This window comes from Catharus ustulatus, chromosome Z (genome assembly GCF_009819885.2).
Source record: "Catharus ustulatus isolate bCatUst1 chromosome Z, bCatUst1.pri.v2, whole genome shotgun sequence".
NCBI lineage: Eukaryota > Metazoa > Chordata > Aves > Passeriformes > Turdidae > Catharus > Catharus ustulatus.
The window spans coordinates 46,808,484-46,821,631 of NC_046262.2; the positions used below are offsets into that span (position 1 = coordinate 46,808,484).

The window sequence follows — 13,148 nt, forward strand, 5'->3', positions numbered from 1 at the left end:
GGAACCTGAATCAAAATATTCAATTTATTATGTGTATCTTGAAAGCCATTGAGCCTTAGTCATGGAGCACGACTCAGCTGTGCTTTTAGAAACTACTACTCACTTACCATAACACACACACAGAGTAAGTCTGTATTGTGTGCACCAAAATATTTCCAGTTTTTAGGAACAGCCTTGAAAAGAGAAACTGGGGAAGAGAGGTCAGCATTAAGTGGAGCTGTCAGGTGCTGGTGATTTTTTATCTGCAGTGACTGGAAAAGAATATGAGGAAGGGGGAATATTAAGACCTATTTTCATATTCAGATTGAGCTCGACAAATGACAGTTTTTCATGGAAATCTCCTTGGAGAAGAATTTTTTTTTTGAGATAAGGTGAAATGAGAGAGTGTCTGCAAGGACAAACTGAAGACAGATTATATGCACACCAACAGAGGCGGTCAAAAAAATCACGAGCAACAAGGTTTCAGCAAGTGGTTCTTGGATGACGATGCTGTGAAAAATCACTCATGAAAACTTTGAATCTCATCAGATTTTCATAAGATTAGAATGAAAAAGAAAACCGCAACAATTTCCCAAGTTATATAACATGTTGACATAGGACTAAGTGTCCTATGAAAATGTTGATAGTTATATAACACGTGAAAGTGAAACCACCTCCAATAAAAACAATCAAAATATATAGGATTAAAAATTACCAATTATTAACATTATTATGATGACTGCATGGATACCAAGGAAAATACGAAGTAAACAAATATCTGAGCTTTCCAAACAGCACCTACTTTGTAGTAGCTATAAGCACAAGACATTTTTTCCCCTATTAGCTAACAGTTAATGCCACCTCCTATTTTATAAATTGGAGCACAGGCACACAAATATAAGTTATTTCTTGAACAGATGCATTTTTCTTGAATATTAATTAGGTGAATGATTCTTTGTCCCAAAATATACGTGTAGTCATTTAACTATATTTTCATTTACCCAAAAGACTGGTAAATAAATTCAGTCTTACACATCAGGTCAAGAGTTTTTTCTTCTCCAAGCTGGATGTTGCTGCATGGAACTCCTTGCACCTTATAATTGCTCTAAAAAGGGAATTTTTATTTTTGAAAACCTCAGTCTATCAATTGGTAAAAGCTGCCACCTACTGGTCAATAAAAACTATATTGCATCATCAATATAAAGAATTACACCAATGCATCAAATTGTACTGAAACATAGCAGAAAACCCTCCTTGAACTTAAAAGCAAAAACAAAAAAACCCCAAACAAACAAGTAACCAAGAACAAATGGTCAAAAGAAACTGTTTCAATGGTAAGTGTCATTTTAATCATCCTCTCTTATGGACTTCTCTCCTCCCCATGGACCAAGAAGGTTAGAATTGCACAAACCTGCCCATGAAATCATCCTTTTTGCCAACATCTTTGTCCCACACAGTAATATCAATAATTCCACCTCGTTCGTCATAGAGATGAAAGTCAAACTGCTCCCTCCACTGAGGATTCAAAGTTTTTGGAACAATCTAAAAGGAGAGCAAAAAGAAAATCATTTACATTGCCTAGACATACACTTTCCTAAATTCTAAATTTTATCATGAGTCTCCATTCAAGAAGGTTTTTCTGTCTGCAGTATCAATATCTCAAGCAGTGAGAATTAAAAAATGGTAATTAGGAAAGGTTACTAGCCAGTTCTCTCATGCCTCTCGGATGTAACAGTAACCTCCAAAATCCTGCAAGCTGTCATCTTCAAAAGCCTCCTGAACAAAGGATTCTTCCTAGAAATTGAGCCATTTCTCTTTAGAAAAATTATGCCCTCTGTGAAGCGATAGTTAGCTATAAAGTTATGTTTCTGACCCCAAAGGTAAACAAAGTACCTGCAATGACATATTGATGGTGATTGTAAGTACAGTAATTTCACTACTATAAGGCGCACCCTTTTGACTAAAATTTTCCCCTGAACCCGGAAGGGCGCCTTATAGTCCGGTGCGCATTATCTGATGTACAAAGTTGCAAAATTCACAAACCCAGAAGTGCAAGCCACAATGGGGGGGTGGTGCTGCGGGAGCGCCGACTTGTGAGGGGGGCTGGGAGTGGGCGGCCACGGCCGGCAGCAGCCACAAGGGGAGGGAGGGAGCTGCCCCTGGCTCCGGCTGCAGCACAGGGAGGGCACCTGGGGTTGCGTTTAGAGCCTATGCCAGTCTGTGAAAAATGTTTGCAAACTGCCAGTAATTCGTTACTTTGTTAGACATGGCTCAGCTCTTTGCTGCAAAAAAAAAAAAAGGACGGGCCTCTGCCAGTAATTCGTTACTTGATTGTATGCGGCTCAGCTCCTCGCTGCGAAAAAAGAAAAAGGGTGAGCCATGAGCCCAGTCGCGAGTGGGAAGCAGGAGTGGCCAGCCCCTGGCCAGTGGCGGCCGTGCGGGCCAAGAGGGATGCCCAGCCCCTGCTCCCAGCCCCCAGCGGCCGCATGGGGGTAAGAGGCACCACCCAGCCCCCAGCCAGCGGCAGCTGCACAGGGAGAGAAGGGGTGGGCAGTGCCAGGCCGTCCCGAGTCGTGGACGGTCCCAAGCCACCCCAAACTGCAGCAACCCCGAGGTGTGAGCCGTGGCTGCCCTGAACAGTGGTAGCCGCGAGCCCTGTCTCGCCAGCTGGGGGTGGGCGGGAGTGCCAGGTCCCGCCCATGGGGAGGGAGCTTGGGGCTGCATTTAAAGGCTACATCAATCTGTTAAAATGTTTCCAATTTGAGCACATGCCAGTAAGCTCCATGATGAGGGATTCTGTTACTAATTCGCTGCTTTGTTGCGCGCAGCACAGATCTTCGCGGCAAAAAAAAAGGTGTGCCTTATAGTCCGGTGCGCCTTATGGTCATGAAATTACTGTACTTAAACAAGCAATTGTATCATGTCCTTTTATCCCAGCTTCAATAATATTGAGAGAAACCTGATACTATGGTTTACTTTGTGTGGAATAAATTTAGTTCATTTCCAAAACTGCATTTCCCTTCCTTTCCTTTGAAACTCAGCTTTCTTAATAATTTTCAGTCCAGTTACTTCTTACTTCAATAGATTTCAGTCCATATAGTTCTTACCACACTGTGAAGAACAGAGAGTTTGCAGAATTTTCTACCATAATGCAAAAGCAGTATTCACTGTCCTGAGCAAGAACAGAAGACCCCTGATATCTTCCCTATTTATCAAACACCATTCCCCACAACCACCAGTTCCACTGGCTTGAAAAAGAAGAAAATTCAGAAAGGATTATGAAAAATTTTATTTTACAAAAGCATAAATTTCAAATTAAGAGGCCCCAATGCAGGGGTCTACAAACATGACAAGTAAATGTTCCTGTCCTCTTCCTCAATTTACCCTTTATCTGGATGTGAAAACTACAGTGACTGTCATGGCCATTGAGAGAGGAAGGTCTTGTGCATCATTGACAGTCTCAGCATGTCCCCTAAACAGCAATTTTCAAAATGGCAGGGACCAAGAAAAAAAAACAAAGCAACCAAGTAAAGCAAAAAAATACCCAAAAACAAAAAAAACCCAGAAAAACAAATAAAAGCAAACAAAACTCCCCCCAAAAACCCCCTACGAAAAAACATCAAGCAAGTCTTTAGGCATGAACAAAACTTTAACAAAACTTGTTGCTAAGGATATGAAGAGGAAACTGAGCTTATATGCATTACATGGTTTGAGAACAAGACAATGCAAAGGCTCCAAGAGGCACCCAGCAACAAGCCAGGAAGACCTTGTCAGAATCACTCTACATCTCTTCCCTGCCATGAATGACCTGTAATGGTAAATAAAAGCCAACACAGTCTCTATGGAACATTAGGTGTGTCCCCCTGCAAATCCACATTTTTCAGTACTATGTTTTTTCCTATCTAGCACTACTTTTGTTTATAATGAAACAAAGAGAAACATTTAAACAAAGCTGCAGGTGCTCTGACAGGTAATTATTACCATAATAAATCTCCATCACTATTGAAAGTCATACAAGATAAAAACCACCAAAAAAAGAAAAAAGATTTTTTCAAAAAAAAATTTCAGTCAGAGCTAAAATTACCTTGCTCTTGTACTTCTGATGCCCCAAACGGAACTTCACATAAGGATCACTGAGCCCATTTGCATCCATTGCCTTAAGTTCACAACCTTCTATTAAGGTAACACTAACTATCCCTCTCCATAACTGAGACTTTCTGTGCAGGTCTGAGAGACGTAAGCTCTGGGTCTGAAACTTTAGGGAAATAAAAGCATTGATTTAGTTAACACAATTTCAGTATTTTCTCCTGCTTTTTAATGTTCTATTTCATCTAACTATGAATGCAAAGCAACCACCTTAAACCATTTTGAAGCTTTTGACAGTACATATGTAAACTATATTGCAAACAATTACTGAGAGAGTAATAAAATAGTGACAATTATTCAGGTAATGTTACATGCAGCTTTTGCAGAAGCAAGCAGAACAAATGCAGCTCAAGGAAATGTTCATTTCTTTAAAAGGGTGTTTTTTCTGCTTCACTTATTCCTCTGCTGATAGAATAAAAACAAATGTTAGAAGGTCTCTTCTATTAGTAGTATACGATTGAATGAACTTGAACCAACTTTTATAAAGATACAACCCCAGTGAGAATAAAAATTTCCCTTAGAATAACATAATATAAACCCACCATGAGAAACATGGATCAAGGAAAAATAATTCAATAGACTTCTCTACCTCTGCCTCTGCAATGATGTGCTATTCTCAGAAACATGAATTAAGTAGTACCACGTAAGCTAAAGAGTTTGAAAACAACAGAACCTCTGCTCAGAATTCTGTAGAGACTTGCAGACTTGTGAACTCCCAGCCACTGATTTTAGGGGTTAAAATAAGATTCACATACACAAACCAGGCAGCTACAGCTTTTGTCAATAAACTCCACTGGGGGATTCGAGAGCATTAGGACATAAACTTGATTAACTTAAGGTCATTTCCAGTTCGCTCTGAGCTACAACGGGTACAAGGTACCAAAACTGGGAAATCACTTTTGCACTCCTGAGGAAGGCAAATGTGTCTTGGGTGCATCTCGGAAGCAATGTTGGCAAAGGCTCTCCCTTCTATTCTGAAACTTTATTCATTCAAGGTTGCCTTATTTATAATCACTACACTGGATAGCTAAACAATATTAAACTTGCAAATTATTTTCTCTAGGAACCAAAAAGAGCAAGTCTGCATGTACACTCAGCTGTAACTATAACTTTGTTATGCAATGTGGTTTGAGCAACAAAGGTTTTGTGGGCTCAGCAACCCTCCACAAATGCAGGTCTTGCATGCCTGGCTTCATCCATTGCAGACCTCCACTATCTCTGTAAGACAGCTTCAGTGCAGGTTTGGTTTTTCTTTTAGATGGTAAACTCAGTAGGATGGCTACAGCTACGCGGGTACCCAGGACAGGGGTTTTATTTTATTACTCAGAGACAATGATAAATATTAGACTCTAATCACCCTCACCCAGCATCCAGAGAGAAGAGACGTAAAAACTCTGGTCACTGGGCTTGGAGTGAATCTGATTTACATACTTTTTGCAGTATTTCAGGTAAGTTTTTGGCATGCATTTGTGTTTTCTAATGGTTATTCGTTTCCAAGTAGTATGGTTATTCCCAAAATACTTCACTATATTTATCAAAGGTTTCTCTTCCTGAAGTGAAGGATTTAACTGCAGAGAAACTTTTCATAAACTTTCTGTTTCTACAAAGGTGAACAGGGAATATGTGGAATAATCTTGAACTTAACATGCAACATGAAGCAGCAGTGGGACATCAGAAAGCAGATACTCTGCAAAAAAAAGGGCAGAATTGGGAAAATCAGTTGCCAGGAGAGATATCATTTACAACTTGGGAGTATTATGTAAACTTCAAGCTTTTTGTCAGTGCAAACATGCCTCTCGTTGAGGGCATACTGTCAACATTGCCAAAGACTTGACTTGTGAGGAATTGGTAACTTTTTTTTTTCTTGTTCCAGTTTCTTAGAAGGCTGAGAGCAAAAGAAAGCCTGGATAATAAATAACCAACATAAGACTCTGCCTGAACACAAGATGATCAGAGATACAGAAAGAAGACCAGACATGCTTAGAAAGATATTTTATACTGGGATATAAGCAGTGGTTGAGACTTCTGCAAAGAATATAGAGTTTTTGGGGGTGTTTTAAGAGCTGAATGGGAATCCATATGATGTCCAGGATTCTATCATGAGTTTGCATTCACAATTTTTTTAAAATAAATCTTAAGCACACTACATAGCTCTCTACTTCTTCATCAGTGAGACAGTGAAAAATTTAAAGAGTATACCTGATCTAAATTCCATATTTTCAGCAGCTCTTACAATAATTTGCTGCACTAGAGCATCTGCTCTTCATCAAGCGAGGTGATTTTTTTTGACCATCAGGAGTTTCATCGGAGTAATTTACATACAAGATAGCAAGGCACAATCTAGATGGCCAAGAGCAGGGTGTAAAACAACAGACAAGTCAGACAGGAGTTTATACGTCAGGCAGGAGACTGGAGAACAAGTGTTCACATGCTGCTGGAGGAAGCCCTCCCAGGTCAGAGCCATATCTCATGGTCAATGACAATCAAAGCCTTATGCAGAGCTTGGGGCACCTTGACTGACAGTGAAGCTGCAGAAACTATGTCTTGCCATGCTAGAAGAAAAGCAGACAGCTGCTAAAAAGAGATATTGATTGTTTATGGTTGTTTCTTCCTCAAGGTACCACAGCAGTGCTTGTTTCTGTCTTTATTGGTAACACACAGATACAAGGAACAGTGAAAGGGAGAGGTACTGAAAGAGTCAGGGTACAACTGGGAGCTCAAGCTATTGAGACTTCCTGGACGTGAAAGGCGTAGACTATGCAGCATTCTCCAGCAAGAGTAACTTCCAGCTGGCACTTTTTTTGTTTCTAAGCAAGACTGAAGGGAATCCAACACACTTTTCTTCCAGTCAAAACCATACTTATCCTCAGAAATTATGAATAATTTCCTGACATAACCTTTCTTTTCATATAATAGCTCTTGTAGGAAGAAAACCAAAAAAAGAATGTTCCGTTTTCAAGTCATATTTGACAAAAAGCTGGTAGCTGAAAAAATAGGGAAGTAGGACTGATTTCACATTTTAAAGTTCTTTCCTTATGAATTTAATATCACAGTGCAAGACAGGCCGATGTCTAGGTACATTTCTAGGTATCTTAGAAACCTGTAAAATCCAGCCCACAGTGAGATACAAATTCGGAAGAGTAACCATGAGAGTAAAACAAAAAAGTGAGTATGTATCTCTCTCAATTTCTTCTATGAAGGACTGTTTCTCAAGTTTTATTCTTAGGCAACTTGTTTCCATCAGAAAGCATGTTGAGTATTGCAGCCTACAATCACTCTTGTGAGACAAACAGGAAAAAAAAAAGAAGAAACCGCACAGATTTTAATTTGACTGTAAATGGGTGGGAAATTGCAAACTTCATATATAATGCCACCATTTGGAAAGAAGCAAGATCAAGATATCACTCCATAATCATCATTAATCTGGGATTATTATTTACATTATTCACATTTTTGTGCAGGATACAGGCAAGGTGACTCATACCTAATATGTTCTAAATCCCCCAAAGAGAGGGAGTGGTGAGTAAATCACAGCCTGCATGCAATGAAGTTTTCTCCCTCTCTATTTTTCTGAAAGGAAATTTAAATTCAACTTCTTAAAAGGAGTCTTTCAACCTAAAGGATGCTCAAAGCCACCTTTGAAAGAAAAACACACATATTTTCATATTCACATGCTGCTTTAATACTTAATAAACAGCATGCAAATACAGCATTTTCTTATGTGAAAAACACAGTTTTCATTTTTGTTCCACCTATTCCATGTAAATGTGATGTAGTGGGTGGGCTAGGGGCATCAACAGGGAAGAATCTTGACAGAAGTGCACCCTCTGCTATATATGATTAATACAGTTGGCCAAATGTCAGAGCTGAAAGATGATCTTATAAACATGACTTAATATTCTGCATGCATTCAGGTATTTCTGGATAACATTAAGGGATGGGATACCAACTAGGCTTAGTCAGAATCTGGGCATTGATCCCAGGATAGTCAGTACCACATTGATGATGAGCTATTGTTACTTTTGTCAAAAGTAGAGATGCACTTTGTCTGTATTTCTGAAAAGCCCCTCACGTTTTTGTTTATCTTTGGGTAACTAAGTGTCCTCTGAAACTTTAGTCCATATCACACTGGAGAAACCCCACACACTGTCCTCTCTCAGCCCAATCTCATTTTGCTCTTGACGAGCCCTCATGCCCTCCAAAGCGCCACCTCTTTTACCGGCATGTGCTTGTGTAAACACTCTGCTTATTAAAGCTCCTCCTTATTACACACCTCCCTAGGACACATTACTCCTCTGAGTTCTGGAACACAATAGACAGAAACAGAACAATCTACCACAAAAATCAGTAATTTTTTAAATAAGTTAATCAAAAGCACTTAGAGGTCCTGCAGAGGCGCTTCTATCAAAAAAATAAGTTTGGTTTCAAAGCTTAAAAAAAAAATCAATTAAGAAATTAATGAAAACATATAAAAAGGAACTACACATCTCTCCACCACTTAATAGAGTATATATGTAAAAACACAGCAAAGTAAATTAAAGTCTGTGTTGCAAATTACTGTTATAAATTCACATAAACACAATTCCTCTCCCCCAGTTTCTAGGATGATTGCAGAGCTTGGATAAACAATGTAAAATAAAGATTGAGAATATCAGTAGATACAACTGCTAGTTCTATGTACAAAACAATGAAAAAATCAAGGGACAGTCACATGCATTTGCAATGCCTTTCTTTTATTAGAAATGACATGAAGTACGACCTTGCAGAATTCATCAGCATTTATAGACATTGAGCTACAGAAATGCCTTCAATGGGATCATGATAATTCCTTCTTATTTTTCGCTCATTGTAACTAAGAAAGTTTTCTAAATTGACTGCTACAGATAATAATTGCAATATGAAAGAATGATTCCCTTAACTTTTTATCAACTAAATTTTAGATTTTAGACTATTTTAATTCTAGGTGAAGCTAATAAAAATTTCTACATTTGAGAAATTTGCACTGCCCTATATCCCAAGTGTTTTAACTGCCATGTTAAATCTGGTTTCTGGAATTTGCACTAACAAACTGACACTGTTACTGTACACCACAATATTTGTAATAAGATGTCATACTTTTGCAGTGTTTCACATATTTTTGTGGTTTTCTAAATTGAATAATCTGGCATTTTACTTCAGTGTACTTGTCAGATGCATCTCAGGTGTAGTATGATGCAGACTGTGGCACTCATTGTGAATTGAATTTTATGTAACAGGGTGAAAACATTTGTACAGGACAGCAGTGGGCAGAAGCACTTTGCAGAGAGGCTATGCTAGCATAGTCCTAAGTGTTCCCCTTCTTTGCCCCAGTAGCTCCCTTTGGAAATTGTGGCTGCAACATGCAAAAATCAATAGGCCTTCTGATGATCTTGTTATTGTCTGAGACAACGAAACATCAACACAGTCCTAAAGCTGACATGGACCCGATATACACAAAGACAGTGGCAACCAACACTTGATGGAAACTCCCCATGCTTTTGGAAATGTAGGCATGAAACCCCCATGACAAAATGCTACTCTGTTGTTTTTGTTCTTAGCTGGATCAGTTGTTATCACTCACATAGAATCAATGTAAATATAAACCTCACCAAATATTTACATCATTTTTATAATTAGATGTCTACCAAACAGGCATATCTAGTCTGTTTTTTATTTCTATTCCATTATTTAGTCACTTTCCTCCAAGTACTATTTACAGCAGCTAAGCTGACATCTAGAACCTCATTATAACCCTCATGGGTTATAAAACACAAGTGTTTTTGTCAGTCAAAAAAGATCCTTCTAAGAACTCAAACCACGTATTCTGAAATTCCTGAGAGTTTTGGCTCAGAGACTCTGGTTGAAAGATTGAACCAACTGTAAATTTCCTTCAATTAAGAAATATCATACAACTCTATGCTTATGTTTGTCCTTGCAATACTTACACCATGATTTGCTATTTCCAATTTTATTGTCTTCTCAAGAGGCATCTCATTCCAGTGGAAAAGCATTTTGTTTCAAATTTAAAACAGAAAAAATGCTTTTGAATATTACAAAAATGCAAATCAGGAGCCACAGAAACTAAGTATTTTGAGTTGGGCATAAAACTATCCATTTTTAAGGCCATAGGTTTTGGCACTTTAGTTTGTGCAACTGGAACGCACATACTTTTGGAAAAGCTTGTAAAAGAAGCTTCAAAAACAGTCAGCAGTTTGGAGCAGAAAGCCACTAATTTAGCAATTCATTCTCGTTTAAAATGTTCATAAGTTCTATTTTTCAGTTTAAAATATGTGCAAAAGTTTCTAAAGCAGAATGAAAGGAAATATAGTTACCTAAATGCAAATTAAAAAACCCCAACACTTTAATTCACTTGCTTTAGGCAGTAAGTACACTCTTTTTCACTCCCCTATTGCAATTAAGCAGAAGCAGCTTCTCTGCTGTGAGTGAAGGGGCTCATGCAAATCTCATGGAGCTCAACAAGGCAAAGTGCAACGTTCTGCACCTTGGTCAGGTCTAAGGCAAGCACAAATTCAGGCTGGGCAGGGAATGCAATGACAGCAGTTCTGAGGAGAAGGTTTTGGGGGGGTATTGTGGATAAGCAGCTCAGTATGACCTTCCCATATGTCGCTGCAGCCCAGGACACACATGACCTCTTGGGCTGCATTGACGGAAGTATAGTCAGCTGGCAAAAGGAGGTGATTTTCATCCTGCACTCTGTTTTCCTCTGTTGCGACCCCAGCTGAAGTACTTCATTCAGCTCTGAGATTCTCAATATAAGGGCATGGACCTATTGGGCTGGGACCAGAGGAGGCCACAAAGATGCTCAGAGGAATGGAGTACTTGTCCTCTGAAGACAGATAGTAGAGGTTGTTCAGCATGGAGAAGCATCTCGAGAGACCTACTGCCCTTTGCAGTACTCAAACGGGCTACAGGAGAGTTGAAGAGGCACTTTTGACAAGGGGATAGAGTGATTGACAAGGATGAATGGTTTCAAACTGACAGAAGGTAGCTTGAGACTGAGTGTTAGAACAAATTTTCAGTCTGTGAGGGTGGTGAGGTACTGGAACAGGTTTAGCAGAAAAGCTGTGGATGGTCCATCCCTGGAAATGTTCAGACCATATTGGATGGGGCTCTGAGCAACCTAGTCTAATGGGATGTGCCCCTGCAAGGGGGTTGAACCAGATGGTCTTTAAGATCCCTTCCACACCACTGTGATTCTATGATTTTGGGATGACAATGTATTTTTAATTTTAATTTATACATAACCTGTTGCAATTTATCTTCATTTCTGGGAAGAATGGACATTTGGTTCTAACTGAAAAAATCACAACATATTAATAGTATAAATTAAAGAATATCGTTATATTTTACTACTTTCTAGTTGTCTCAGTTCTAAACTACTATTGATGATACAAAATAGAAGAGAGGATCTGAGACCAGCAAAGTTGATATATTACATTCTCCTCCAGATTTTACTGGGATGATGTTACTTGAGAGGGTATAGCAGATACATCTTACATGTATTTTTCCCTTGCGTTGGCTAAAACTGCTAAACCACTTGTTTAGTCAGTTTGTCCTTAAATTAAAGCATTTTAAGAGTTTTCCTGGTGCTTCCTTATTGAGTAATTAATATTAGAAGTTTAATATGGGGTCTGATCATGTTCAGACTCAATTTAATAGCAATTCTCCCACAGATGTGAAAATTAAAAAAGTAGACACTTATTCAGAAGAAAACAATTCTCAGTGAAATGGCTGTTTCTGACAGAGCTCTCTCTCCATATGCTGTGGCTAAAAGGCACTGCCTTCACTGAAATAGCTTTGTTGAAATAGTTATATTCACATAGGAAAACCTGAGCTAGACATGCAGCTCATGAACACAAGCAATGCCATTGTGATCTGCATTGCTACACCTTAGTTTCAAGCTATCTATGTTTCAAAAAAGGTAGGATTCAAGGACAAACTTTAAAAAGTGAAGAACAGTGCTATAACATGAAAAAACAAATTACTTTTTCAGAGGTATACATAAAATCTCTTGACAGATACAAAATTAGGTTTAGGAAATTTTATAAGGGTATGTTTAAAAAATTCTAATATTCTGCTTTTCTCTCAGCTCTCAGAAGCATAAGAAAAACAGTTCCTGAAAAACAATCTCAAAAAGGGTGTTTCCTCCATCACCTAATAGGGTTATACACTTACTTTTAGACATCTATTTTTTTTAATCTGCAAATGAAATGAGTCTTATTTAATATTTATTATTTGATTACCCTGCACACCAGAGAACAGCACATCTTTTGAACGAATTATTTGTAAAGAGAGTATTTTTTAATTTGTTTTGCTGAGAGCAGATCAAAGATTTGGAATGCAAGAATAGACCCAGAAGGTAAATTATTTCTTCTGTTTCAACTGACATATGTCTGTATATAAATCATAAACACAGGAATGTATGTAAGATATTGTACATGCATTACACCTTTAGGTTAAAATATTACTTCAGCTAAGATAACCATAGAAAAAATGCAATGTTTAAACAATACACTCATTTTTTGCCAAATATTCTGATATGCCAGTTAGCAAAAATGCCAACTACTAAATGAAATGCTATCCAACAAATGTAACAAAGAAGAATAGGGATAAACAACTCACTTGAAGATCTTTAAAGAATTCCCAATTCTCATGCTGCACTGTTCATTCAGGATTATTGAAGCTCACATTTTTCTCCGTTTGCAATGGGGACAAGCTGTTACCCAATGAAGTCAGCACATCAGGAGTTAACACCTCACTTTCATGATGCAAACCAGTTCTACCCCTCAACATTCTCACAGCTCCTCCTTATTTCTGCAGTATGACCATCTTAGAAATTTCAGGAAGTTATGTGAACCACATCAGAATTAAAAAAACTACATATCATCACTTCACTGAGTATCTTAGCTTCATATATTTCATGAAGGAAATAGGCTATTGTCCTGCATCCCTGTATCCTGTGTGAAAAACTTGTCCATAACCCA

The 13,148-nt window shown here is 38.3% G+C and overlaps 1 protein-coding gene across 5 annotated transcripts in view; it reads right to left on the minus strand.

Annotated features, from left to right (window-relative positions):
* MCTP1 (multiple C2 and transmembrane domain containing 1) overlaps positions 1 to 13,148 on the minus strand; it is a 238,027-nt gene that overhangs the window by 137,553 nt on the left and 87,326 nt on the right. For 3 of the 5 annotated variants that reach the window (XM_033084913.2, XM_033084915.2, XM_033084914.2), the window contains 2 exons: positions 4,064 to 4,234; positions 1,391 to 1,521 (listed from right to left, as the gene is read on the minus strand). In XM_033084913.2, coding sequence (XP_032940804.1) covers positions 1,391 to 1,521; positions 4,064 to 4,234 — 302 coding nt within the window. The remainder of the gene's footprint in view (positions 1 to 1,390; positions 1,522 to 4,063; positions 4,235 to 13,148) is intronic. The other 2 variants (XM_033084917.2, XM_033084916.2) reach the window with 1 other exon arrangement.